Source organism: Salvia splendens, chromosome 12 (assembly GCF_004379255.2).
Source record: "Salvia splendens isolate huo1 chromosome 12, SspV2, whole genome shotgun sequence".
In the NCBI taxonomy this organism is placed as follows: domain Eukaryota; kingdom Viridiplantae; phylum Streptophyta; class Magnoliopsida; order Lamiales; family Lamiaceae; genus Salvia; species Salvia splendens.
Window position 1 is genome coordinate 5,925,288 of NC_056043.1, and position 27,472 is coordinate 5,952,759.

The following is a 27,472-nucleotide window of genomic DNA, read 5'->3' on the forward strand; positions in this document are numbered from 1 at the left end:
CGTTATTTACTTTATTTTCAAGACAAACTAGTATTACGTGTATATATAGAAAATTCAAATTGATTAATATCTTTAATATTACACTTATTTTATATAAAACCAAAAAAGGTAGTTGTCACATTTAATTTAAAACTCATGAATAACTTAATGAGAATTGACTATGCAAAATGTAAAAATTAATAAACATCCAATTAAAATAAGCAATCAAATAATATAATTCATAAATCATAGTAATAGTTAAATAAATAAAAAAAATCATACTATCATTGTGATTAATAGATAGGGTGTGACACACTTTAAAAATATGCAGTTCTTGTTTAAATGATTTCTTCAATGAGAACTATACATTATATAGACAGTAAAAAAGAATTAAACAATAAAGTGGGTATTAATTGGGTATTTGGATATATCCGATGCCCAAAAGTGTTACCTAATACCCGATATTTCTTAAACTCTATTACTCAAATATGTACCGGTCATATAAAATTGGATATTGGGTATCTAATAATATCCCTGCGAGTATTGGGTCCGGTACCGGTAAATTCAATACCTGATATCTACCTCTAGGTTTGGTTAATAGAAGTATATCAAAATAGGCGATATATTAAATATTACTTTGCATGTTTTTAAGGCCTTTATTTGGTCAATTTTAAATGACCACCAAATATGTCATTTAATGGTATATTTTATATATTCTGGTATTTTAAGTATTTTCTTTATGTCTTGAACCTAAGACAAAGAAGAGTCCCATACCATGACGATGTGGATAAAGTTTTTCATTTCATTGTTTTTACTTTAGATATTGATTAAAATTAGATTTACTTTTTTATGTTTTTGCCAAATTGCAAAACCGCACCATTAGTCTCCCTCCATTGTTTTTCAGTTCACATTTTTTGATTTTTCACATCCCTCTTCGTAAACACAAGCGATTTCAAGTCTGAATTTCTCTCCGTTCTTGCCGGTACGCCAGCAGCCGGCACAGCTGCTGCCGCCCTCACTGCCTCTTTTTTCAACCATCGAATATGTAAGAAATTCATGCTCCTTTTCAATTTTAGGTTAATCAGCTGTATTTCCATCTTTTAATTATAGTACTGATAGAATTCGAAGTCTCAGAAAGCGCTGAAGTTTCCGTGACGATGAGCATCGTACCGAAAGAAACAATTGAGGTTATAGCCCAGAGCATTGGCATCAGCAATTTATCTCCCGATGTGTTACCTGCTCTGGCTGCCGATGTCGAGTACCGTATTCGAGAAATAATGCAGGTCAATATAATTTCCGTTTTGATATTTTCGCGATTGTTGATTTTGCTTTTTATGCGCCGTTTTGATGTATCCAGTTGGTGCATGTAAGGTTTTAAATTGTGAATTTGTTGCAGGAATCTATCAAATGCATGAGGCATTCGAAGAGAACTACTTTAACTACGGACGACGTTGATAGTGCCCTCGGTTTAAGAAATGTCGAGGTGCTTTTATTTCAAATAGAATTTTCATTTATACAACCATGATATTATTTGATGGCATAATGTAATTCTCGATGTGGCCTTCGAAGTATATTGCTCTACTCTGTTGTGCATTTCATGGTTCTTATTGGTGCAACTATTGGTCATTGTTTGTGACTGTTGGTTGTGGTTTTTGACAATTGTGTAGCCAATATATGGATTTGCTTCTGGAGATCCACTGCGATTCGAACGTGCAGCAGGGCACAAGGATTTGTTCTATATAGAAGAAAAGGATGTGGAATTCAAGGAAGTATGTGATCATGAATGCCTGCTCAATAAAATCTTTGACTATTGTTGTAAAATTATTAGTCACAATTGTATGTTTTTACCTTACTTAGGTGATTGAAGCTCCTCTACCTAAGGCCCCACTGGACACCACAGTAGTTGCTCATTGGTTAGCTATTGACGGAGTTCAACCCGCTATTCCTGAAAATCCCCCTCCCGAAGCTCTTCAAAGTATGTATATATCATAGCGCGGTATCTTACATTTGTATGCACATGTGTTAAATACTGTCGATCAGCATGTTCCTTCTATGATAATCCTCTATCCTCTTCCACCTTCCTGTTCTTGCCGGACCAAATAATTACTCCATATGGCAATGCACGTGTTTCTTAAAGTTCAGTTTTTGTAAAATGATGAGTTGTTTTTTTGGAAGTGCTTTCACTTCCTGCAGATAACAGAAAGACTGAAGTCAAAGAGGATGGAGCATCTGTTGACATTAAATTACCTATAAAGCATGTGGTTTCACAGGAACTTCAGGTGCTGCTGATGGTTTTTTTTATTTTTTTATATGCCCGTCGAGAAGATAATACATCTCATGTTTTTCTTGCCTTGTGATGCAGCTTTACTTTGAAAAAATTACCGAGTTGACTGTGACGAGATCCGAGTCCCCTTTATTTAAAGCTGCATTAGTGAGCTTGGCAACTGACTCAGGGATTCACCCCTTGGTTCCTTATTTTACACTTTTTGTTGCTGATGAGGTAAAACTAATGTAATCTCCATCTAGACTAACAACAATGCCAGATTATAAATGCTGAACAGTAACAATGGCAGGTTTCTCGGAATTTGAATAACTTTTCTCTACTTTTTGCTTTGATGCGTCTTGTCCGGAGCCTTCTTCGGAATCCTCATATACATATCGAGCCATATGTAAGTTATTCTTGCATATACTCCCTTTTCATTTATTTTGCCCAGTTCAGATTTTCTTGCTTTATGATTTATATAGTGTGTGTCATAGTGTTCTCCTAGTACCAGGTGACTTTAATCTTAGTATAAAATTAGTCTTTGGGTTCTTTATTTAGTTATACGTTGGCGTGTAGTAGTTTCTTTGCTCCTTAGGTCTCATTTAAACACTAGAGGTTGCAATTTGTGTATCTTATGGTGCATGATCTTTTGCTTCTCAAGCAATTACTTTTTCTTTTTTGAATTAATCTCCATGAATGTTGAATTCTGATACTTCAAACTTCTAATTAGCTGCACCAACTGATGCCCTCAGTGCTGACATGCCTGGTTGCTAAAAGATTAGGAAATAAGTTCTCTGACAATCACTGGGAACTGAGAAATTTCACTGCTAGTCTAGTTGCTTCAATATGCAAGAGGTGAGAGATCGTCATATATACCTTCCATTACATAATGTATGATGTGGCTCTCTTCTGTTTCACTGTAAAAGTTGGGTGCATCACATGTCTTTGCAATTTGCATCAACCTCCTATCTATCATCTCTATAAATTTTTAGGTTAACTTCTTTATGGTACTACTCTGCAGATTTGGCCAGGTTTATTACAATCTCCAGCCACGTGTAACCAAGACAATGTTGACGGCTTTCATCAATCCATCAAAAACTCTCCCTCAACATTATGGTGCTGTTCGGGGCATAGCAGCCCTCGGAGCTAATGTGGTATTTCCCCCTTTTTTCCCCTCTCGATGTGTGTGACTATGTATGTAATCTTTGTAATATCCATGATAATTTATATTTTATTTGCAAAAAATGCACAATGTTAAAATACGAGACTTTGTGCACACTGCCAGAACTATATGTTGTGTAGTTTAATACTGTCCCTTATCTATCCTAAGATGACCTCTGTTAAACATGCTAACCAGGTTCGATTACTTATTCTTCCCAATCTTGATCCTTATTTGCGGCTTCTGGAGCCAGAAATGCAACTAGAGAAGCAAAAGAATGAGATCAAGAGGCATGAAGCCTGGCTTGTATATGGGGCTCTATTGGTAAGATATATTGACCCTTTTTCTGTAACAAAGAATGGTTACTAAAAGTATCTTGTGCAATGTGCATCTGGTGCTATATGAGAAGGTTCTTCCAGATATATATGAGATTGTTTTTTTTTTCAAATTCCTATTGTCTTTGATGATACTTTGACTTTGTTTTTCTGCTGCCATATGTAGAAGTGTATTGAAAACCTTATTTGAAAGATGTCTTCTAATCCTCTTACTATTTTTTTCATGCTCTTTCAAGAATTTCATTAACTGGAAATATAGCAAATGCCGTAAATTGGCACTTATACTTCCAGTTTCTTTGTCTGAAGATAATTTGAGGGTGAGTGGCTTGTTAAGCATGGCAATTGGCAACTGTTAAAACTGCATGATGTGTGCAAACTATTAACGAGCCTACTGTTTCTCCTTAGGGGACTTTTGCATTATAAATTATCTTCTTTGGAGGCACATGGGAGTTGTTTCCTACTATGTTAGTTCGGGCTAGTGATAATCTATGGTGTGTTCTAAGCATGGAAGGTTCTATTATCTCGAAAAGATTTGGGAGGATTCAAATTAGTATAACACTGGTCTTGTTAATACTGAAATACTAGTAGAGTGCTCTAAGCCCTGAAGTAGATCAAGATGCGTTATCATAAACAAAGGCCACTTACTATTCTTCCAGTCAGTACAACAAGTGGAGGACCAATGAATTTATAATTATTGATTTTCAACATCTGAACTACATTTCATTTGTTGCTATGCTTGTGGAATGGAATAGCTGTATGTACCCTCAAAGGTTGTATTTACTGGTAGCTCTGTCCTTTCTTGTACCTGGATTGTCATTGCACATTTGGCCCCAGCTGAATCTAACTGATGAGATACTATCTTATTAGCGCGCAGCTGGTTTGTGCGTCTATGATCGGCTGAAGATGCTACCTTCTCTGCCATCCCCACCAGCACGTACTGTCTGTAGGAGCAATAGCAAAGTCGTGACTACTTCTTCAAGTATGTTTCTCTTCATCTTCACTTACTACTTCAATGAAACTGTTCATCATTTGATGTCTTAGTACTCTTGTGTAACTAATATTTGGGGTTTGGGGTGGCTCTTGGTGTCATAGTACTCTTGTGTAACTAATATTTGAAATTGGGTGTGATCCGTTGCTAACTTGCTAACTCATTAATGCAATGTATTAAAAATGTCAACACGATGATACTGAAATGTCAACATAAACTTAAGTTGATATTTTAATACATTATGTTGACATTGATATTTAAATGTCAACACAGTTTATTAAAATGTCAACACAAATATGTGTTGACATTTTAATGTGATCATGTTAACATTTTTAATATACTACGTTGATGTGTTAGCAAGTTAGCAATTTAAGAAAAGTTAGCATTTGAACGCACCTTGTTTGAAATAATGTATATATGCTTCAGTTTCAACTACTTGTTCTTTTAAAGTAGTATTCTGAACTCAAAATATGACCAGCATGAAAATGAATAAATCGTTTGCTGTCTCGCTAGCTATATCCTAAGAGTCTAATGCATTTATCTGCTCCAAATTGTGTTCAGATAAACGTAAAGCCACCATAGATAACATGATGCACCAACCACCGTTGAAGAAACTGGCAACAGACAGTTCTATGGGTGCAAACTCTCTGCCGGCAGACATAGCAGGAGCTAGTGGTGGATATTCAACAAATACTGGAGCTGCAGACTCATCAATGGCCTCAGGGAACAACAATGTGGCTGGATCAAGCAACAGAAGAGAGATAGGTGGTGGTCAAGGATTCAAGACTTCATCTGCTCTTGAGCAGGCGTGGAAGGAGGATACAGATGCCGCACAATTGCTGCCCTCACTGTATGAATATTTTGGTGAAAGCATGTTAACATTTGTTCCTTTACCCGAAGCGTCCTTATTCTTGTGATCTTTCCTCCCCCCCAAAGCCTACACAAGAGAGTTAGTGTTTGCTGTCGTCTTTTTACAGATATGTTCTCCCTGGTTAGTGTTCTGTTCTTCGGGAACGAAGATCACATTTCCAAAATACTAATGTAGATTCATTCGCATAGTTAGGAAAGATTGTTAGATTATATGCTATCCATGTTTTGTAGAACTCTGCACAGATTATGGTATGTTCTGAAGTTCAAGTAAATTCATAAACTACGATTATCCACTACTATATTTACTGCTCCATTCCAGTTGTATGCACCCGCGCTTCATAACATGTTCTCATTTTTCCAAAGGATAAATTTGATCGACCCATTGAAGGTTTGTAGTGATAAACCACAAAATTAATTTGATTAGTCATGTAAAATTATACTCTCTCCATCCCACGAGAATATGCACTTTCTAATTTTGAAAATTATTTTCTCTCTAATGAGGTGGGACCCATTCTCCAATCTCCACTAACAATTTAATTACTTTTTCTCTCTTATTTTACCAATTTTCCATTAAAACCCGTGTCGAACCCAAAGTGTATATTCTTTGAGGACGGAGGGAGTATACAGTACTAGATTCTTTTGTTTCGATTAAAGTTGAATTTATTTAATTCAAAGATTAAACACAACACAGATGATCATGTTGTTGGTGCAGTGTAGAAGGAAACATAGAAGACGAAAACATATAGTACTAGATTCTTTTGTTTCGATTAAAGTTGAATTTGATTTGATTCAAAGATTAAACACAACACATATGATCATGTTGTTGGTGCAGTGTAGAAGGAAACATAGAAGACGAAAACATATAGTACTAGATTCTTTTGTTTCGATTAAAGTTGATTTTGATTTGATTCAAAGATTAAACACAACACAGATGATCATGTTGTTGGTGCAGTGTAGAAGGAAACATGGAAGTTTTCAAGCAGAAAACAGATGCACAATAACACAAACCATATTTATTTTCTCTCAAGGTACATAAACCAAGATAGCAACGTTCAACAAATGAATAAGTTCCATGGAAAGGATTACAAATGGCAAAATGGCGTACAATATGTTTTCATTAACAAAAATGTAATATAAATATTACATAAGAGGGTTCCAATGTAATTCACTGCTTTTGGCTTACCCCTGTAACACTCAACGATGCAGGGTTCATGGGCACTCGGAGATCTCATTCCGCTTCATTCAAAATGGGAACAATCAGAGGGTTCATCTGTGCCAAATATACTATCGCCCACCTGCATATGCACAACATACAATCTTACAACTATGACAAAAATGAAAAAGAGTAGCCCACTAAATCAAGAAGACATCTCTTTCCACCATTTATTATATGAGCAGAACCAAGAGGCGTGACTTGATTATTTTGATATAGATAAGAGGATACATGTGGTTTGAGAAACGCCAGTATCCAGTTAAAAATGTCAAGTTTTGGCCTACAAGTACATTCTACACTCTTTATCTTGGAGTTATCTTACCCAAAATGACCAAAAATGTGTGTTCTTATCGTGTTTTTCTGTATCTATCTTCCCTACCAAACTACCCCTTAGTGTCCAGCATTGTTATAATCCAATTTTCCACACATAAAGTGACATCCATCAGGTCATTTTTCTCAAAAACAATTATCCTGATTCTAGCAGTCCTGAAATCCTTCTCAGTTCTAGACCAAGCATGCCACCCACCAGTACTTTATACAAGTTGGAGAGAAATGTAAAATGTGTTTTTCACAATTTCAGGTAACATCCCTTCCCCAACTCAAGCTTACATGAGAGAGAGAGAGATGGTATGCTCTTAAATGTGCTGTTATGATCTGACCTAAAGGACCCAGACCCCAACTGATGCCCATCAAACTTCTGTACAAGTCTAGACATCACCGGTCACCTAATAGTTAACAACATTGTTGTCAATTAATGTATGACCAAATTTTATGTAGTTGGTCACTTCCCTCAATATGTGGATTAAAGATAATCAAATGTCAAAGTTCATCTACAAGGCAATAGTACCTAAAATGTTTTTAAAACTTTGTTAAAATGATAACAATAAGATCAACTCAAGGATTGTTCTAAGAAGGGAATTTGTTTTCTAAAGGATTTTGAGACAGGAATTTCAGTTTTGCTGAAAAGAAGAGCACTGCCACCGGCCCATTTTGCACACATACACAGATTCCAGTCAAAGGAGCTAAACTAGTACATAGAGCTTCACCTCAGCTACACCATTGGAAGAATAGATGATTTAAGTTATGCAAAAAAGAAATATACCGACGAATGCTTATTACCAAGGTCAACAACATGCATCAGTACTTTTTTGTAAACAAGGAGAACTAACTTACATCATCCAACAGCAAACAGTCGTTGTAATAATCAATGTCAGAAGTAACCTGCATTGCAGAATACAATTACATTAACAACATTCTTAACATACACTCTTTCCACAGATTAAAGTGAGTTTCGAGACACAGTTCGCTATTTAACTAGATCAACAGATGATAAATCCAGCTACCAAACATATAAAGTAGCTGGACACATACAAATTAAAGTGAGTTCCGAGACAAGTTCGCCATTACAATCACTTAAATAAAGCATGGAGATGAATAACATATAACCAAAGATTATGGTCAACAGGCAGGCTAAGAACATTGTTCTAGAGCAACCAAAAAGTCAAGATAGCTCAATAGAAATTACAAATAAAAACTTACAGCAGAAATCATGGCAATAATTAACTTCAGAAACCAGATGCCAAAAAAAATAAAGTTCAAGCAACATAATGGAGAAAATCTTAAAATGTCAACATACAGGTTAGTGGATGGCCCTTTGTTGCAGCAGATTCTGGTTAACAATGATGCAATTATGCCAACCACTACGAAGATCAGAGTAGTCACCAAAAACCCCATCTCCGATGCTTTTCCCAAATACAGTTATAATCAACGCTTTTACCTGCCGAGAGAATATAATTAACTAATATCAATAAACAGATTCATCATCAATCCAATCTGGAATTTACCAATATGATATCTTAGCTTTTCTGAAAAAAGAAAATACGACAATGAGATGATCTGGAATTCAAATTTTAACGGGATCGATGCATTGATAAGAAACCTCGACATCATATATAGAAGTAAAAATCAACATCGGTGTCGGGAAAACCTTGATTACGGTGACCGGCGAAATCTTCCGGTGATGGGGAGTGCTAGATCCGTCTTGGCTTTGATGAGATTGAAATTTAATAATAAAATCTTTTGCAACGAATCGCGTTGCAATTTGATAGCCTGGGCCCCGATTTTTTATTTAGTAAAGGAATAATAAAAATATAGTGATAGGCTTTCTCCTAATTCAGCCCAATAAATAAAATGCAATTCGTTGAGTCAAAAATAAAATATAGCAGTAATAGTAAATTAGAGTCAGTATGGTAATATTGCTAAGATACAATTTAAATATTTTTTTAATAATAAGATGAAATTAGTAATTCTCTCTGTCCCACAAAGTTTGTCCCAATTTGATCTGGCGCTGATTTTAAGAAATTATTTGACTTTGTATTAAATTGGAGTATGTAGTGGAATAAGAGTCCCACACTGAGGAGATTGATGAGTGTATTTAATGTCTATTTTTGGTAAGATTTCAAGTGGGACAAACTTTGTGGAACGGACGAAAATGTTAAAATGAGACAAACTTTATGGGACAGAGAGAGTAATTGTTTGGTATCCTACATCATTTCATAAATTAAATCTGTATGATTAAGTTAATTCTATTTCAGACTGTAGCCACTAACACCGACCCGTGTAAGGATTCATTATCTACTAACAATACTTTAATTACTTTTTTTTTCTCTTTATCTTACTTTACCAATTATGTATTAAAACTCGTGGCGAATCAAATGCTCATATTTTTCAGGGACGGATGAAATATTAAATTTGGTCTTTAGAGTTATCGTAAATTGCACGTTCAGTAACGTCACACTATGCGATTCTACCTCCGCATAAATGGATATACGCGTGTTTCAGTTTTGGGGGTTTGAATTCGCACTTCTTTCAAAATATGAGATCAAGATACACGGATCTTTTAGATTTTTGCCCTTTGTTCTTCCTTTCTTATTCTTCCCTTCCCTTCTCTTCTCTCCATCTTCTTCTCCATCACCATCATTATCCTCGCCTAATTCTCACTACACTCTAGACGACGATTACCAAAGAGGACATGAGGCTTCCTCTGCTTTCGTTCGAGGAATCAGCTTCGACGAACCTCAGCCGAGCAAAAGATGGTCTGACTAGGCTGATGGAGAGGCCTGTTTATACTATACATTCCTTATGGCGGAGATTTGATGATGTTTACATGAGGAGAAGTGACCGTGAGGGAGACTGCAGAAATGCCGCTGCATGACTATAAGTAACAAGGGATCTGGTATTCTGATGTGATCAGCGACACTTGTTTTTTTACTATCATCAAGTGTAACATCTCGTTGATTCAGGTCTCTTTTTTTGGCTGAAATGTTTCACTCAACTGGAAGAATAATAGAACTGTCGTTTTGGCCCCTTTGGAGAAATTAGTTATATTCTGTCCATCTATTTTACTTAAATTTATTTATTTGTTGCTAACGAAAATGTACTAAGTAATTAATTTAATTGAATAAAATGTCTTAAAACTCTTTTATGTAATATTGTTATATTTTCTTTTATAATTTGGATGCAGCAAAATGTTAGTGGAGTAGTAGTATTTTTTACCCACCTAATATCAAACTTTTTCTCCGCTGGTTTGTTGGGACTTAATTAGTGACAATTCAGACAAAATTCTAATAGAATAACCAAAAAAAAAAAAAAAAACCGACATACAAGTCTTGGATCACCTTTGTTGGATGACCAAAATATTTTGTAAGTATATGAATTATTTTTGTTAACCAACCAAAATATCAACTGTACACAATATAACAATAGTCTTAAGAGTTATTATTATATGAGAACCACATCTATAAGTTAAATATATTAGTTTGCATATCAAAACATGAGTATATCTTAATAATAACAATTTGTATTTTTACATATCTGATTGGTACAAAACCTTCTTCGAATTCTTGGAACAGAACAAAAGAAAGTTGGGTCGAATACTATTATAGTAGTAGTTTGTATCTTTTAAAATTTATTTTTATACCAATTGACACTCATAAACCAACAAACTGATATAAAAGTCTGGAAAATCGAGATGATCTATTTTACGATCTAATGTAATATGGAAATCACATTATGACCCTAGTGGACGATGGTCTTAGGGGATTAAGACCCATTTATATAAATGTTATATGTAAATCATTTCCAATGTCTATCATATTTATGACAAAAAATATGAGGGGTACAAAACACAGATTTGTCAAGAAAGAGTAGAAGAAGGGCCGCATTTCTTGGACATCTACTAACATTAATATTTCCCTCAATATAAATAAATAAATACATCAATTCCATGAATATTTTTAAATCTCCCTGTATAATATCGGATCACCACAAATAAAGTCGCAATCCCCTTTTGATCAATGACCATCTCCCATCATTTTTCACCACCTAAACAAGTTTTCTCCTTTGCACATTTCATATATTTGGTGCTCTCTTTTTTCTCATTTTCCCTTTTCTTCTTCTAGAAGGCGTTCATGGTTATGAAGCTGTTGGCAATCTGTTAGTTAAGACAACATTCCCATAAATTTACCCCTTTTCTGGTATGTTCCATCATTTTTCCATTCTCTTGTCTTTAATTATTATATTTTCTTTCTCATAATGTGGCATCCTTTGTTGCGAGGGACGCGTGTTTTCTTTCTTTTTCTTTATCCACAAACTCATCTTATGCATTGCATTAGTAAATTATATACATATAATTTGATATGGGATCGGACAGAAAGAGAGAAACAATGACTTCGGAGGGTAGTTCGTCGTTGAAAGAGGAGTTATCCGATTCCGATGGAAAACCAGTTAGTCGGAATCCGAGTGAAGCCTCCATTTACACCGAGGACGACGAATCCAGCTCGGTCCTAAATGTACAATCAAGGAACATCTCGAGAAAGATAAGGTTTTTTTTTGTTTCTAATAAATTTTTTAAAAAACAAATAGTACTACTATATTAATTTTTCTCGAGAAATAGTATGATTGCTTTTATTTTAGGATGATGAGAGCTTGAGGAAGTGGAAGGAACAACTCCTAGGAGGTGTGGATGTGAACGCCATTGATGGTATTTATTTAACTTTGTCATGCATACAAATAATGATACGTATATAAATTAAAAAAAAAATTTGAATTTAAAATTTGTTAGAGGCTCAAGAGCCAGATGTGAAGATCATTAGCCTGATGATACGGATACGGACGTCCCGTGAGGACGTCGGGTGTCCTCGGACGTGCGGGCGACGGGCGGGCGGACGTCCGCCATTGTGGAGTGGGTCGGACGTCCGGTAATTTTTTTTTTTTAAAACTCTAGTGGGAAGGGCGATGGGAAGGACGGATTGTGCAGGAGATGTCCTAGTGACGTGACAGTGGGATGGGAAGTCCTAGTGACGTGGCAGGAGGTGTTTTTGGGATGTCCTAGTGGATGTCCGAGTGGGACATCCGCCCACTGGAGATGCTCTAAGGTACTCTTTTTTTAAAATTTATTGTTCAATTGGACAAATGTAAATAATATAATTACTAATTAGGTTGGGTGAATATATGCAAGGCAAATTGACCTAATTGATGATTTTCTAATAAAGAAATACCAAAAATGTTACTCCCTCTATCCCACAATAATTATCACTCTTTTCCATTTTACCATAAATAGTAAGTAGGTCTCATAATCTATCAACTAATTTCACTCACATTATATTATAAAATCAATATAAAAATGTGGGTCTCACATTCCACTAACTTTTCCAACCAACTTTTTTTTTACATTTTTAAAAACGCGTGCCCATAATAGGAGTAACAATTATTGTGAGACGAAGGAGGTATGTTTGTAATCATCTTTAGTCTAATTATAATTCTTTTAGTAAAAATACTTACTTTTATTCTATTAGTATTATTTTTTCGGTATGATGGTAATATTTATAAAATGAAATGATGTATTTATTCAGTTCATAGATGATGACAAGAAGTGCTATTTGGAGATCAACTACACGTTTGACATACAGAAAGAGTGGGCAAAGTCTTAAATAAGCACGGCCCCACAGCCACAGTCACTAGACTGCCACTCATGATCGTTAACAATTTTATTTTCTAATTGTTGTTTTAGACTTTTACTTAAATATGTGTCTGATAAAATTATTTACAAAAAGTTTTTAAGATAAAAATGAGTACGTCGAGGAGCTTTTTTTTTAAAAAAAAAATTGGCACATTTTAGTTGCATCTATAATTGCCTGTGTTAAATTAGTCCAGCTTCGTAGCTCAACTTGTAGAATGTTGAGCTTTAAAATGTTAAATTATGAAGTGATAGTACTTTTTATGTCTTAACATTTTTTTCTTGGAGAATAAATATGTATACTTGGTAATTTTATAAAAACAGGAATTGCGCTGAGAATTATTTATGACAAATACAATTTTAATAATATACATTTATGACATTTATTTTCATTCAAATTTGGTTCATGGCATCATCCTTATAAGAAAAGTATTCTTTCATGTAAAATAAAAAAAACACACTCTAATGTTATATATTCATATCATTACACTAAATATTACTTAAACATAAAACAAATCACATCCATTCATTTTGCCAATCTAACGGTTTATTTGCACTCCAATTGTAATTAGTTTATTCATTAAAATAATTAGAAAAGGGTAAGAAAGGTAGAAACTAAATTCAAAAGTTATTCAATTTCCATAATTCACGCAAAAATTTATTCATGCAGATTTATTTGTGCGTCAATATCATACAATCAAGAAATACAATTCTGAAGCCCTGCGCCGACTTTAGGATTGAAATTTTCATCAGTTGTAGTATTAGGTCGCCCGTAATTATGGAGGAGTACTCCGCGGTTCACCATGATGGAAGAATGTAATTAATGTAAATCTATAGACACCGTGATTCTGAAGCTCTGCGCCGACTTTTATATTGAAGTGTTTCTAATATTAGTTCTTCATCACCGGTTTCAGTTTGAGTATTAGGTCGTTTTTAATTCTGTCATATCTTCCGGTGTTATCAACGATGGAAGAAAGTAATTAATTTTTTTTAGGGATGCTTCCTGTCAATGATGTACGCGTAAATGCAAATAATGTACCGTCCGAATGGTAAATAATGTACGCTTAATGTGTAATAATGCACAGTCCAAATGATAAATAATGTACGCATAATGTTTAATAATGTACCGTCCGAATGGTAAATAATGTACGCGTAATGTGTAATAATGCACAGTCCAAATGGTAAATAATGTACGCATAATGTTTAATAATGTACAACCCGAATGGTGAATAATGTACGTGTTTCACGAAATAATGTGCCAGTAATTGCGTTTAATGTACATGCTTAACCGTGAATAATGTACAAATATAGTAATAAACATTATGTAGTAATATAAGTTTTACTGTTTTGAATTAATAATCAACTCCTAAATTCACAGTTCTTATATCAACTGATCCAAGAAAGTTGAAACCATACCTTTTGGGTTTAGCAATACAGTCAGCTAAGTTGTAGTATCCACACATTCGCATACTGTAAATATTGTACGATACATCTGTTATAATGTATATGACACCATAAAGTAGCATTTGTTATCCAGAACATAACGTCGTTTTAGTTCTGTAAAGGCCGGAAGTTAACACCTTTTCCTTAGGGTTTAGTAGTCCATAGGGTGTAGTATCCACACATTCACATACTGTAAGTAATATACGATACATGTGTTATAATGTATATGACACCATAATGTAGTACTAACTCCGTCCCACACTACTTGCACTTATTTCCTTTCTGGGCGTCCCAAGTTATTTACACTCTTTCCATTTTTAGTAACAATTTATACCTACAGCCGTAATTATTGACTTTGTCTATCACTCATTCCTTAATCTCCGTGCCCAAAAGGAAATGTGCGAGTAGTGCGGGACAGAGGGAGTATTTGTTATCCAGAATGTAGCGTCGTTTCAGTTCTGTAAAGGCCGGAAGTTAACATCTTTTCCCTTGGGTTTAGTAGTCCATGAGGCAAGGGTGTAGTATCCACACATTCACATACTGTAAGTAATGTACGATACATGTGTTATAATGTATATGACACCATAATGTTGCATTTGTTATCCAGAACGTAGCGTCGTTTTAGTTCTGTAAAGGCCAGAAGTTAACATCTTTTCCTTAGGGTTTAGTAGTCCATGGGTCTAGGGTGTAGTATCCACACATTCACATATTGTAAGTAATGTACGATACATGTATTATAATGTATATGACACCATAATGTAGCATTAGTTATCCACAGAGTAGCGTCGTTTTAGTTCTGTATAGGCCCGATGTTAACAAGTTTTCCCTAGGGTTTAGTAGTCCATGGGGCTAGGGTGTAGTATCCACACATTCACATATTGTAAGTAATGTACGATACATGTGTTATAATGTATATGAAACCATAATGTAGCATTTGTTATCCAGAATGTAGCGTCGTTTTAGTTCTGTAAAGGCTGGAAGGTAACACCATTTCCCTAGGGTTTAGTAGTCCATGAGGCTAGGGTGTAGTATCCACACATTCACATACTGTGAGTAATGTGCGATACATATATGATAATGTATATTAAGTACAGGTTCATAATATCGATAATAGGAGTATCAATACTGTACATTAAGTACAGGTTCACGCACATCGTTAGTAAGTGTACATTAAGTACAAGTTTACGTATATCATTAATATGTGTACATTAAGTACAGGTTTACGTACATCATTAATATGTGTACATTAAGTTCAGGGTCACGTACATCGATAACAATTGCACATTAAGTACAGATTCACGTACATCGACAACAGGTTAATAACCAAACAACACAACTTATCGCAAAAACATCAATTTTTCATCCAACACAAACATAAAAAGCAATGTACTGACAACCACATTGTGTCGCAAAATATAATCCAACAAAAACTAATGAAATCCATGACTACAGTACATACTGCTACATAAACCATATTCTTCGAACCACCTCTCGAAGTTGAATTTTTACGGCCTTCCTTTCCAATGCCACGTTGCATAGGTCTGGTTCACTGCAGCCCTGGTGTTGTGAGTAAAAGTGAGTAGGGTACGCAAGTTTTATCCTGATGCAGTGGACATCTCCTCCTCAAAGTCCTCATCCACAAGATTTCTTTGCCGCTTCGAACCTATTCAAAAACATTGGGATTGAGGGGATTAGACTATAGGAAACATCATAAAAAGTACTTCGACTAATAATGTAGACAATCAACTATAGGTAATGTAAAAATCAAATTGGCTAATGCACACCAGAGAATATATAATGTACCACATCTTACAAACTTGTTGAACAACTATATCACAATGAAAAAAACATAACATAGAATTGCTCATCAAAATTTTAAACAGAAAACAGTGTGCCAAGACAGCATCATTTTGGTGTACCAAATTAGTTTGAATTAATGTACATAAATGCATGAATAATGTATTCAAACATGATGTAAAGTTCAACCAACATGATGTACCAACAGGTATTGCATAAAATCTGAATATCTCATATACTTACAGTATGTGAATGTGTGGATACTACACCCTAGCCCCATGGACTACTAAACCCTAGAGAAAAGGTGTTAACTTCCGACCTTTACAGAATTAAAACGACGCTACATCTGAATAACAAATCAACTACAATTATTCTCTGAATCCCCATCCGAGTCAGCGACAAACCCTCAAGAACATTTGATTACAGTATACATAAAAATTGGAATGAAATAATATACGAAAACAAGAGGAAAACCGGTTCCTCAAGTCTAGAATCGAATTGAAATTGAATAAAAGTTTTGGTTTCAGTCCATACCTATCAAACGGTATACGGAGGTTTCGGTAATTGGGCAATTCACCGTCGTCGTCGAGATGAACTAAAGGAAAACTTGCTGTTGTTCAGAAATCGTCCGATTATTCGTCGACTTCACCGTGAAAACGCATCGAGATGAGAGAAGAACGAAGTGATAGTGAGTGGGGCGACGATTAGGGTTTTTGGAGAAAAACTGATTGATGAGGAAGGAGAGAAAATGGAAGTAATGGTGAGAGAGATAGAGTAGGAGATGAAATGAATCGTTGTCGGAATTAAATCCTTGATTTTTAGTAGATGCAGTTTTTAAGAATAAACCGCCTAATGTCAACATACCAAGAATACCCTTTAATGTACGAAAACGCTAACATAATGTAGCATCGCATGCTTAAATCATGACCATTAGACAGTGGCGGAGCCACATGGGAACAAGGGGGTACCACTGTACCCCCAAAACTTGTCTTCATAACGTAATTAGATATACGTAGCAATAACTCGGTGACTTAGTCCAGCGGTATTTTCTACTTCTAACACAGCAAGGGACCAAGTTCGAATCCCTCCAACGCATCTCCTAGTTTCGTTTTTTTTTGTTTATTCCATTTGCTTCAATTCCCTTCATACTCGCTCGCCATTTGCTCTTTTTCTTTTGTTTATTCAATTATCATCTTTAATATTCTAATATGGATTCCAAAATAGAAACCCATCTTTGCAGATATCTTTATTTTTCTGTTTTATTAAATCTTATGCATTTCTTTTGTTTTTTTATAATATTTTAATGCATTTGAAAGTTGAAACCTACACAATTCACGTATGTATTTATTTTTTCTATTTTTTCAAATCTTTTAAAGCATTTTTTTATAACTTCATCATTATAGCTTTTTAAAAATGTTTTATTACATTTGAAACCTACACAATTAGCACATATATTTATTCTTTCAGTTTTCAAACCATTAAAAGAATTTTTTTCCATATGTTCATCATTTTAGGTTTATTAAAATATTCTAATGTATTTTAATTCCATTTATATCCTTTGGTCATAATACATATCTTTCCAATTCTCTTGTGCACATTGTTTAAATAACAAAAATAAAATCATAAATTTTGATTGAGAAGCAAATTAAAGAAAATAAAAAGAATTGGTTAGTTTTGAAGCTTCGAAGAGCTATAATAATTTATCGTACCCCCAGATGAGAAATCCTGGATCCGCCACTGTCATTAGATTACTAGATCCAATGGATTAAATTAGTGTTGTGTTTAACACTTAGGAGGCATTAGGACCTTAATGTTTCCCTATGTTTAAATACTTATACTCCATAAATTTGCATTAAAAATGTGATGATTTTTATGATCAACTTATTGACAAGTGAATGACATTTTGTAGTTTATGAAATACGGAGTAGCATTGTTTAATAAAAATATAAGTCAATAAATTTAATATCACAATAATTATTGACGTACATTCAAATTATTCAATCATGACGAATGATAAGCCATTTCCCCATGGTTTGGACATTTAAGTCACCCTAATCTTGGTAAGTTCTGCTAAAGTCAATTATCAATCGTTAATGTAGTTTAATAGGTTCGAATGAGTGATATAATGTTTAATTTTGTGTTTTTAAACGATATAGGATTGATCTATATTAATCATGTCTAAGCCGATTCTGAATCAGTGAATAATAGTGATTTGAAATTTATCACCCGGATATGAAATTTTGTTATTAAAAAGCATGAATGCTTATACTTATCTCACATTGATAAATGGGCATTGATTGATCATGAGGGATTTCATTATTACAATTTACAAAAGTAATAATAATAGGCATAAGTGTTGATTTGTAAAGCAGTAGATGAATTGACTAATATAGTAATAATTTTTTATTCACAACTATTTCAATTGAAAGTTATTTATCCATAGTTGAGCTAAGGCTTGGGCCTAAGACTTATATTTGGACTTTGCTCTTTGGAATATTTGTTGGACCATATTTCTAGCTATTGGCTTGAGCTACAACTTGTCTGATCTAAGGTTCTTTTTGTACTGGGATTAAGTTGGTCGGACAACTCAGTTAAGTCAGTAGCACACGACAAAAGGTTGTTCAAGTATGTCTCACCACCTATTAACAAGTTGAACACATGTCAACATATATCTCGGATTTTAAATACTACTATTGAGTCGAAACCATCAATAACTCCAACTCTCCAAGTCGTTATATTTATCTGAATGAGTAGTCGTGGATGAATTCAATATGCATGTTTGGTAGGGTATATAATTCATCTATCATGAAATTCTATGAACAAAAATGACATTATTTTTATTTTAGTTAATATAAAATTTTAATGTATTTTTGGTATTTGATAAACTATTTTAATTAGAACTTTGGAAGTTACTATCTAAAGTCAAAAAGAAGAAAAATAGATTAAGACTGAGGAGTGTAAGAGCATCTGCAACGGTGGACGGACGGCGCCCGTTCGTCCGTGCCAGCGGCACGGAAGACGTCGTCTGCCGCTGCGCAAGCGCCGCTAGCACGGCGCTGCTCGATGCATCGAGCACGTCCGTGCCAGCGAGCAGGTGACGTGGCAGCGTGTGATTGGCTAACGGCATTTCCGTTGGAATTTTTTTTTTTAAAATCGAAAATAATACCAAAAAATAAAAAAAATCCCAAACCCAAAAAATGCCCTTTTTTTACCCGTTTTTTCTGTATTTTTTTTATTTTTTTTAATTTTTTCCCCTCAAAATCATCTATAAATACACACATTCATCATCCATTTTTCACATCAAATCATCTCTCATTCATCTCTCATTCATATTTTTCTTACAACTTATCTACACCTTCATCTCTCACTCAAAACTTCAAATGGATTTCACCCATCTCATTGTGGAAGCGGAGCGCGAAGAACAAGAATTATTTTCTTACAACTTATCTACAAACAACATCGTGCTATTTATGAAGCATATGTCGCAGCGAATACCCCCGCCCCTCCTCCTCAACCAACTAGATCAACTCGCCGCTACATCCATAGTGACCGGGAGGGAGCCCACGAAAGGCTCGTTGCCGACTATTTTGCCGACCCGCCGCGGTTTCAGGCAGATTACTTTAGGCGTCGTTTTCGCATGTCAAAGCTCTTGTTTATGCGTATAGTCAACACATTGTCCGCCCGTGTTGAATTCTTCCAAACATGTCCAGATGCAACCGGTCGGCAAAGTATCTCGGCGTCGCAGAAGTGTACATGTGCCATCCGACAACTCGCTACTGGGCAAACGGCCGACCTCTTCGACGAGTATTTGCATGTCGGTGAGTCCACTGGAATCCTTTGTCTGATAAGTTTTGCGAGGGCGTACGCACAACTTTCAGTGATGAATTCATTCGGGCACCCACCACCGATGATTGCCAACGGTTGCTTCGTCTTCACGAATCAGTCCATGGCTTTCCCGGAATGCTTGGAAGCATTGACTGCATGCATTGGAGGTGGAAGAATTGTCCGACTGCTTGGAGGGGGCAACACTTAAGCGGCCACAAAGGCGGCGACCCAACACTTATCCTTGAAGCGGTCGCCGACTACCGCCTATGGATTTGGCATGCATATTTCGGCGTTGCTGGATCCAACAACGACTTGAACGTGCTCTATTCTTCACCCCTCTTCAATGATGTGTTGAATGGTTTAGCACCGGCGATCGACCTCACCGTCAACGGAAACACATACCACATGGGTTACTATCTCGCCGATGGTATCTACCCAAGGTGGTCGGCTTTCGTGAAGACGCTCAGCAACCCGCAAGACCCGAGACGGGTTCTTTTTGCGCAGCGTCAAGAGTCCGCCGGAATGACGTCGAAAGAGCCTTTGGGGTCCTTCAAGCCCGATCCAACATTGTGAAGGCCCCGGCTCGACTGTGGTACGTGAATAATATCGCCGACATCATGTACACGTGTATTATCTTACACAACATGATTATAGCCAATGAAGGACCGAGGGCGGCTAACTTCTACGACGAGGATGAAGCCGGAAGCTCAAGCGCGAGGTCTCCCCCACGTCGAGGTGTGCATACGACGGTGGTGAGAGGATCGAAATAAGACACACAATGCGCGATACCCGAACCCACGTTGAGCTACAAGAAGACCTAATCAAACACATGTGGACGAAATGCGGCAACGAGTAGTGGGTTTTTTTAATTTTACGAATTTAATTATGTAATTTTTTATTTTTAGGAGTTTAATTATGAAATTTTTAATTTTTAGGATTTTAATTATGTAATTTTTAATTTTTAATGTATTTTGTAATATTATTCCGGGTATGTGTAATGTATTTTAATTTTGTGGAAATATTTTTATTTAAATTAAATAATGGAATGATGGGACCTTTGTGCTCGTCCTTGCGGAAGAGCACAGCTGTGGGTGTTGTGCTCTTGCCTAAAAGCAGGCAGAAAAAATGGCGCCGGACCAACAACCGTACTCTAAGCCAACGAGCACGGCCGTGGGTGCTCTAAGGCCGATAATTAGAGCATTAGCAATGGGGCGCCCTATGGCGCGCCACGTCAGCAGTTTTATCCTCCTACCTCCCCACCTGTAGTGGGGCGCCCTAAGGTGCGCCCTATGGCGCGCCACGTCATCATTTTATTGTTTTGTTTAATTAAGTTAACTGTTTTCAAATAACAAGTAACGAGTAAATAAAAAACGGTCTAAATAACAAACAACGAAGTTTTAATAAAAAAAAGTTACATCATTGAATTAATATATATAAAAAAAAACTAAGTCGGACCAATTCCCAACTTCCGACGCAGCTCATCGAGTAACGCCCGAAGATATTCTGCTTCGTCGGGGTCGGTACACTTCTTGAGCGCCCTGTGCGTCTGCAACATCGTCCTTACCATCGACGGTGTTGCTAACGACTCAAACGCGGTGGCCGTCTGGGTCGGGAGCTCTACCGGGACCGGAGCTTGGGTTGAAGCGGTCGACGATGAGGTCGCGGTCGCCTTCCCCTTGGCCTTCGCAGCCTTGACGCCGGGAGGACGCCGGAAGGACACCGGTGTGCCGGAACTCCTTTCATCCACGTACGTCCGGTTGAGGTCAACCGGGTGACTGCCGCTGCCGCTGCTCGTGTAGTCACCAACTTCAGTGACCTTCGTCCTCTTCGGCGCACCAGTGTGCAGAATTCCACTTTGGAACTTCTGCTTCTACTTCAAGAGCTCCCAGATGGCCTCGTGCTTGAAATCGCCGAACATCGACCGGTACGACAACATCGCTTTAGTGCGCACGTCGCTCGCGCTCTCGCCGCTTACCTGTGACCGCGTGAACTTCTCGAACTCCGCCGCGTACAAGTTCACTTGATTCTTGACTTGATCCCAGTGCTTGCGGAGTTGCTCACGCTTGCGCTTGTACGCGGTCGGCGGCTTGACCGAATTGTAGAGGTTCGCGATGCGTTCCCAGTACGCGATCTGTCACTGGTTGTTCGTGAATATCGGATCTTCCGATATATCTACCCAACACCGGGCCAAAGTGAGAGTTTCGTCGTCGTTGTAGTTCGTACGGCCGGGGGCGTACTCATCGCAATCACCGGGAGGCGGCAACTTCTGCGCCCGCTGCCGGTTCAGCTTCTTTCTGGCTGGGGTGGAAGCGGTCACGGCGGGGTCGGGATCGGCCGCTGCGGTTGGGCGGTGCGGAGACGGCTCCTTGTCAGACAACCCATACGATTCCGTATTGAAATCGAGATCGTAATGGGTGTTGGTGTCGAACGAACGATAATCGCCGGGTTCTGTACCCGGCCAATGCGCCCCTGCGCTAAACGTAGGACTATTGGGGCTTGAATCCATTTTGTAGTAATTATGTAAATGTAAGTTTCGAAAATGAAATCGCGTAAAATGAAATGTTACAAATGAACGGTATTTATAAAAAAACGAAACCGCGTGTCATCGTCTGCGGTCGATCGTCCGCGACCTCCACAATGGGGCGGACGATGGCCCGGACGATGGTCATCGTCCGCGCTTTCCTCCGCGACCGAAGTATAGGGCGCGACTATCGTCCGCGCCCTATGGCGCGCACCCGCAATGGGTGCGGACGATGGATGGCGCGGACGATGCGCGCCATCGGGCGTGCCATCGTCCGCCCATTGCGGATGCTCTTAGTGTGCTTCAATGATTGTGAATTGTACTCCATATTAAAAAAGAGTACAAACTATACACTATATAATTGAACTCGTTTCAAATTTTAGCGATTTCCGATATTTTCATTTGAAGAACTATATGGACTTAAATGTTACTTAAGCAGAAGTGAGGGAGTGGAACTCTAAATTCCGATAATCATTTCGAATCGAGAAAACCCATTTCTGTTCAGAGCTGCGAGAAAAAGCCAGCCCCCGCTCAACCTCAGTTGATACCAGCTGCAAGCTTGCAGCAGTTCAAAATTGCGTCGTCAACGCTATCTGGATGCGTAACATTTTTAGAAATTTGAAGTGGATTTGATTTGGTAGCCAGAAAGAGCATAAGTAGGGGTTGGGAAGTGGTAATCTTCGTTGAAAGAGATGTCTGACCTAGACCGGCAAATCGAGCAGCTAAAGAGATGCGAACCGCTCACGGAAACTGAGGTGAAGGCCCTTTGCCTCAAAGCAATGGAAATCCTCGTTGAAGAGAGCAATGTTCAGCGCGTAGATGCACCAGTCACTGTAAGTATACAACCACCAAGTATAGAATCTTATTTTTGTTTTTTTCCTGGATATATTGCAGTCATGTCTAGTTTTGAGTTTGTATTAGAATATGTGAATGGGAATTCATGTTTGTCCTTTTGCGTTTCGTTTTCCCTACTTAAAGCTGAAATCCTCAAGTTGAATAACATAGTGAAACTGTCTCCGAATGTAATAATTGACATCAAAGGTAAAGATTATGGGTGAATGGTAATTGCTGGAAAACCGAGCTTATTGTTTGAATCATTGTAACCAGAGACCACCTATATATGGTCTTGTTATGTTTGTGTGATGTGCTTGAAGCATTTAAAGCACAAGGTAGAATAAGTGAACCATTCAATCCTGAAGTTTGTGATGTTCAGTGCAACTGGAAATGCCCAAAATCATGGACTCTGAATGGGATCATGTATGCAGTTAAAAGACTTAATATGTCAGCACGCCCCCCTTGATATTTATTCTTTTGTCAACAGTTTTACCTTGGATAACTGCTATGAAGTATACTTCTCTTGACTACTGCTTAGCTGCTTAATACTAGTATTACACATCAGCTGGATATGTTTCCCTACATTTGTTTATGCTTAATGGTCACATGCCTCTTTCCTATATTATATGCTCACATGTCAACTGCCCTGAGCTTTGACTAGATCGGGCCAAAATTCTTAAACAATTCAGTTTTACGTTCTTGTTTCGTAATTGAGTAAGGGGATAACAAGCTCCAGTTCATTACGAAGCTTCTATTGGATAATCTAATGTTTTAAACGAGCCAGGTTTAATTGAGTCTTTGAGGTTGCTAATGAATTAAACTGGGGAATATGAGTCTCAGAAAAGTGTGTTATTATTTATTAAAATGGTTCACTTGTTTAAAGCATCCAAATCAGAGAGTATTTACATTTTCATTAAAAGACAATTAGGCAATTCTGGTTAGGGCTTCAATATTGGGATAACTCTTTTACAATGGCATGATTTCCCTCTAGTTGCTGTGACAGTTGAATTGATTATGCATTTAAGTAATTTTGTAGCCTGTGTACTAAGTCCAATAGCTCTGAGAGTGATATGGGTGTGTGAGTATGTGTGTGTGTGTGTGCGCACACGTGTAGAAAAAGAGAAGATTTGAAAAACAAAAATCCAAATTTGTCCTCTTACCCAAGCGTTTATCTAGTATATACTGTAGTTTTGTGCTAAATCACTGATGCTACTGATAAAGATGCTGTATTTCCACATTTGAAGATGTTCTACCATGCATTTGCTTTCATCTATTTATTTTCTGTTACTAATTAGTTTGATTCTAAATATTTCTCTTTTTTGTAAATTGGTTGACATAGATCTGTGGTGACATACATGGGCAATTCTATGACTTGAAAGAACTTTTTAGAGTAGGTGGTGATTGTCCGAAGACAAATTACTTGTTTCTTGGAGATTTTGTTGATAGAGGATTTTACTCAGTCGAGACCTTTTTGCTTCTGCTTGCACTGAAGGTAACTGCTTTCTAACTTATATATTGAGTGGTCTCAGACTCTCAGTATATGCAATGAACGTTTATCTAGTATTCTATGTTTGGCAATTATGGTACAATGCTTCACGTTTGCTAAAAGATAGTGTATATGGGCAATGGACAGGTAAGATATCCTGATAGGATAACTCTTATAAGGGGGAACCATGAGAGCCGGCAGATAACACAGGTTTAGTCTCTGTTCTGTGTGAAGTTTAAGCTATGGTGTCGCATAAATATTTATGACTGCTCTCTTCTTCCAGGTGTACGGTTTCTATGATGAGTGCCTACGGAAATATGGTTCTGTCAATGTTTGGAGATATTGCACTGATATTTTTGATTACCTAAGGTTGAGGGTTTTAGATGTTTCATCAGGTCTTTGTGAAATGAAAGTGAAAAAATGGTGCACTCTTGAATTGCATATTTACGGGCTGTTAAAATATAACAAAAGAAATAGAAATGAAGGCTGGATGGATTAATAATTCAGTTAGATAGTGATACACGGTCATAAATAGACATGCGTAATATAACCTCCACTTATGTATTCATGAGCATATCTTAACATTCCGGTTGTCCTTGGCATAGTTTATAATTGGAAAGGCTGCTTCAATAATATGATATCTTTTCCTCCATGCCCAACTTTTGCAGCCTTTCAGCACTCATCGAGAACAAAATATTTAGTGTTCATGGGGGTCTTTCACCTGCCATTTCCACATTAGACCAGGTCTAAGTTTTATTTTGAATCCAAAATTTCACTATTTGTTGTACAACGTTTATAGGCATTGACATCATTGATATTTTAGATACGTGTAATAGACCGCAAGCAAGAAGTTCCTCATGATGGGGCCATGTGTGATCTTTTATGGTCAGATCCAGAAGATATTGTTGATGGTTGGGGTTTGAGCCCTCGTGGAGCAGGTTTCCTATTTGGTGGAAGTGTCGTCAGTTCGTTCAATCACACCAATAATATTGACTACATATGCCGTGCTCATCAGTTGGTAATGGAAGGTTATAAATGGATGTTTAACAGCCAGATAGTCACGGTCTGGTCAGCCCCAAATTACTGTTACAGGTAAACTGCAATTCATTTCGGCCTTGTCTTCTGATTTTCCTTGAACCATCTATGGATTGTGCCTGCGCTACAGATGTGGAAATGTGGCTGCAATCCTGGAGCTGAATGAAAATCTCGAAAGTGAATTCCGTGTTTTTGAAGCTGCACCACAGGTACAACTTAGATATGATTGACCGTTCGATTGTACATGTGCACTGATAGGTGTTGCATCTACAGGAAATATTTTCTATTGTAGTAGTATGATATATTATTGAGTAGCCATGATTATAACCTCCTGATATTTCAGGAATCAAGAGGAGCGCCTGCGAAAAAGCCACCTCCCGATTACTTCTTGTAGGAGTGAAGTGCTAATTTATTGGAGATTATGGCAACAATATTAGGTGAGTTGTAAATTTGCAGGCAATGGTTGCTCACAACCTTACTTAGTGCTAGATTCTGTTGTATTTTCTAAATTGTTTGCTGTTAGAATAGAGGTGTTGTATTTCAGATGATCATTGTATACAGACGTGGCCATTCTCAGAAGCAGGAAAAAATGGGTAACTTCCCTGACAAACTTAATGGGAAATTGTTTCGAGCATGTTTGTGTGTACTACACTTATTCATTACTTTTGTGCATAACGGTGTTGGATGCATTATTTTGCACAGCTTTTCTGATTTTCATAGGAATGGAATGGTGAATCCAAGTATCCAACTGTCACGTGTTACAAAATTCATGGGTTGGTTTAGGACATGTATATGTAACAGAGTTTCCTATATATGATGACCACGATGCTCTAAGCTTCAAAGTAAAACATTGTGAAACAAAATAAAGCATAGTATGTAATTGCAATTATATACAATGATCAATTTGGTAACTCCCTCCGTCCCACAATAATTGTCATTATTTTCCATTTCGTTATGTCCTACAATAATTATCACACTTCATTTTTATCATAAATGGTAAGGAGGTTTCACATTGTAATAACTAACTTCAATCACATTTTATTATAAAACCAATATAAAAAAGTGAGTCTCACATTCTACTAACTTTTTCAATCAAACTTTTCTTTATATTTCTTAAAACTCGCCCACAATAAGAGTGACAATTATTATGGGACGGAGGGAGTATTATTTATGCATACCAAAATGGACGTATAATCAATTGCTAACTCTATCTTTAATTATTAACTACAACTAATTTAAGACCATAAGATTTTTAGAGATCTAATAGTATATATTGCCATGTGTAATTTCATTTTATTTTTATTTAAATTTTTAAAAATAAGAAAATTACCAAAATTAGAGTTTTGAATCAAATTGTCAATATAGTGTATTATATTGATATATTATGAGATTTATGTTGTAGTTAGCAATTTAAGGGGGAGATAACAATGTAATGCACCCCTACCAAAATGAATATTTAAAATATTTGATGAGTAGGAGTACTATTTTATTTATATAGTCTTTATGTTTTTATTTATTAAATAAATAAAATTTGTTGATATTTTATACCGGACTCCATATTTTATGTATGCTAAAATATCTTATTATTAAATAGGAGTATGTTTGTAATACTATTAAAATCTATTTATGCATTTCACTAACGTTATTGTTAGTACATCATTAGTAAATTAATTTGACCAAATATTGAAAATGAAGTCATAGTACTTAT

At 36.6% G+C, this 27,472-nt stretch overlaps 2 protein-coding genes and 1 long non-coding RNA gene across 4 annotated transcripts; all 3 read left to right on the forward strand.

Moving 5' to 3' along the window:
- Positions 1–842: 842 nt before the first annotated feature.
- LOC121757297 (transcription initiation factor TFIID subunit 6-like) lies at positions 843–5,907 on the forward strand. 2 transcript variants are annotated; one of them, XM_042152836.1, is made up of 13 exons: positions 843–1,024; positions 1,099–1,262; positions 1,376–1,462; positions 1,647–1,748; positions 1,837–1,954; positions 2,155–2,258; positions 2,342–2,479; positions 2,553–2,648; positions 2,973–3,097; positions 3,264–3,396; positions 3,600–3,725; positions 4,604–4,715; positions 5,286–5,907. In XM_042152836.1, exons 2-13 carry the CDS (start codon positions 1,137–1,139, stop codon positions 5,639–5,641), a joined length of 1,623 nt encoding a protein of 540 aa, XP_042008770.1. In that variant the 5' UTR covers positions 843–1,024; positions 1,099–1,136; the 3' UTR covers positions 5,642–5,907. The 2 variants fall into 2 exon arrangements, with proteins under 2 accessions (XP_042008770.1, XP_042008769.1); XM_042152835.1 differs by having other exon boundaries at positions 1,114–1,262.
- Positions 5,908–11,229: 5,322 nt separating this feature from the next.
- On the forward strand, positions 11,230–12,015 carry LOC121758621. Its single transcript, XR_006041531.1, has 4 exons — positions 11,230–11,342; positions 11,519–11,689; positions 11,782–11,848; positions 11,930–12,015. It is a non-coding gene; the product is annotated as an uncharacterized LOC121758621 (long non-coding RNA).
- Positions 12,016–22,821: 10,806 nt separating this feature from the next.
- LOC121756896 (serine/threonine-protein phosphatase PP-X isozyme 2) lies at positions 22,822–26,398 on the forward strand. Its single transcript, XM_042152321.1, has 8 exons — positions 22,822–23,242; positions 24,583–24,735; positions 24,877–24,939; positions 25,013–25,098; positions 25,398–25,473; positions 25,553–25,821; positions 25,895–25,973; positions 26,108–26,398. The coding sequence occupies exons 1-8, from the start codon at positions 23,102–23,104 to the stop codon at positions 26,156–26,158; spliced, it is 918 nt and encodes a 305-aa protein (XP_042008255.1). The 5' UTR covers positions 22,822–23,101; the 3' UTR covers positions 26,159–26,398.
- Positions 26,399–27,472: the final 1,074 nt, after the last annotated feature.

Bases quoted from the DNA above. Each gene is read 5' to 3' on its own strand.
- LOC121757297 (XM_042152836.1), top strand. From the start codon at position 1,137: ATGAGCATCGTACCGAAAGAAACAATTGAGGTTATAGCCCAGAGCATT. The intron at 3,098-3,263 runs GTGAGAGATCGT...ACTACTCTGCAG, and splicing joins GTTGCTTCAATATGCAAGAG to ATTTGGCCAGGTTTATTACA. The intron at 3,397-3,599 runs GTATTTCCCCCT...CATGCTAACCAG, and splicing joins CAGCCCTCGGAGCTAATGTG to GTTCGATTACTTATTCTTCC.
- LOC121756896 (XM_042152321.1), top strand. From the start codon at position 23,102: ATGTCTGACCTAGACCGGCAAATCGAGCAGCTAAAGAGATGCGAACCG. The intron at 24,940-25,012 runs GTTTAGTCTCTG...CTCTTCTTCCAG, and splicing joins AGAGCCGGCAGATAACACAG to GTGTACGGTTTCTATGATGA. The intron at 25,099-25,397 runs GTTGAGGGTTTT...CAACTTTTGCAG, and splicing joins GATATTTTTGATTACCTAAG to CCTTTCAGCACTCATCGAGA.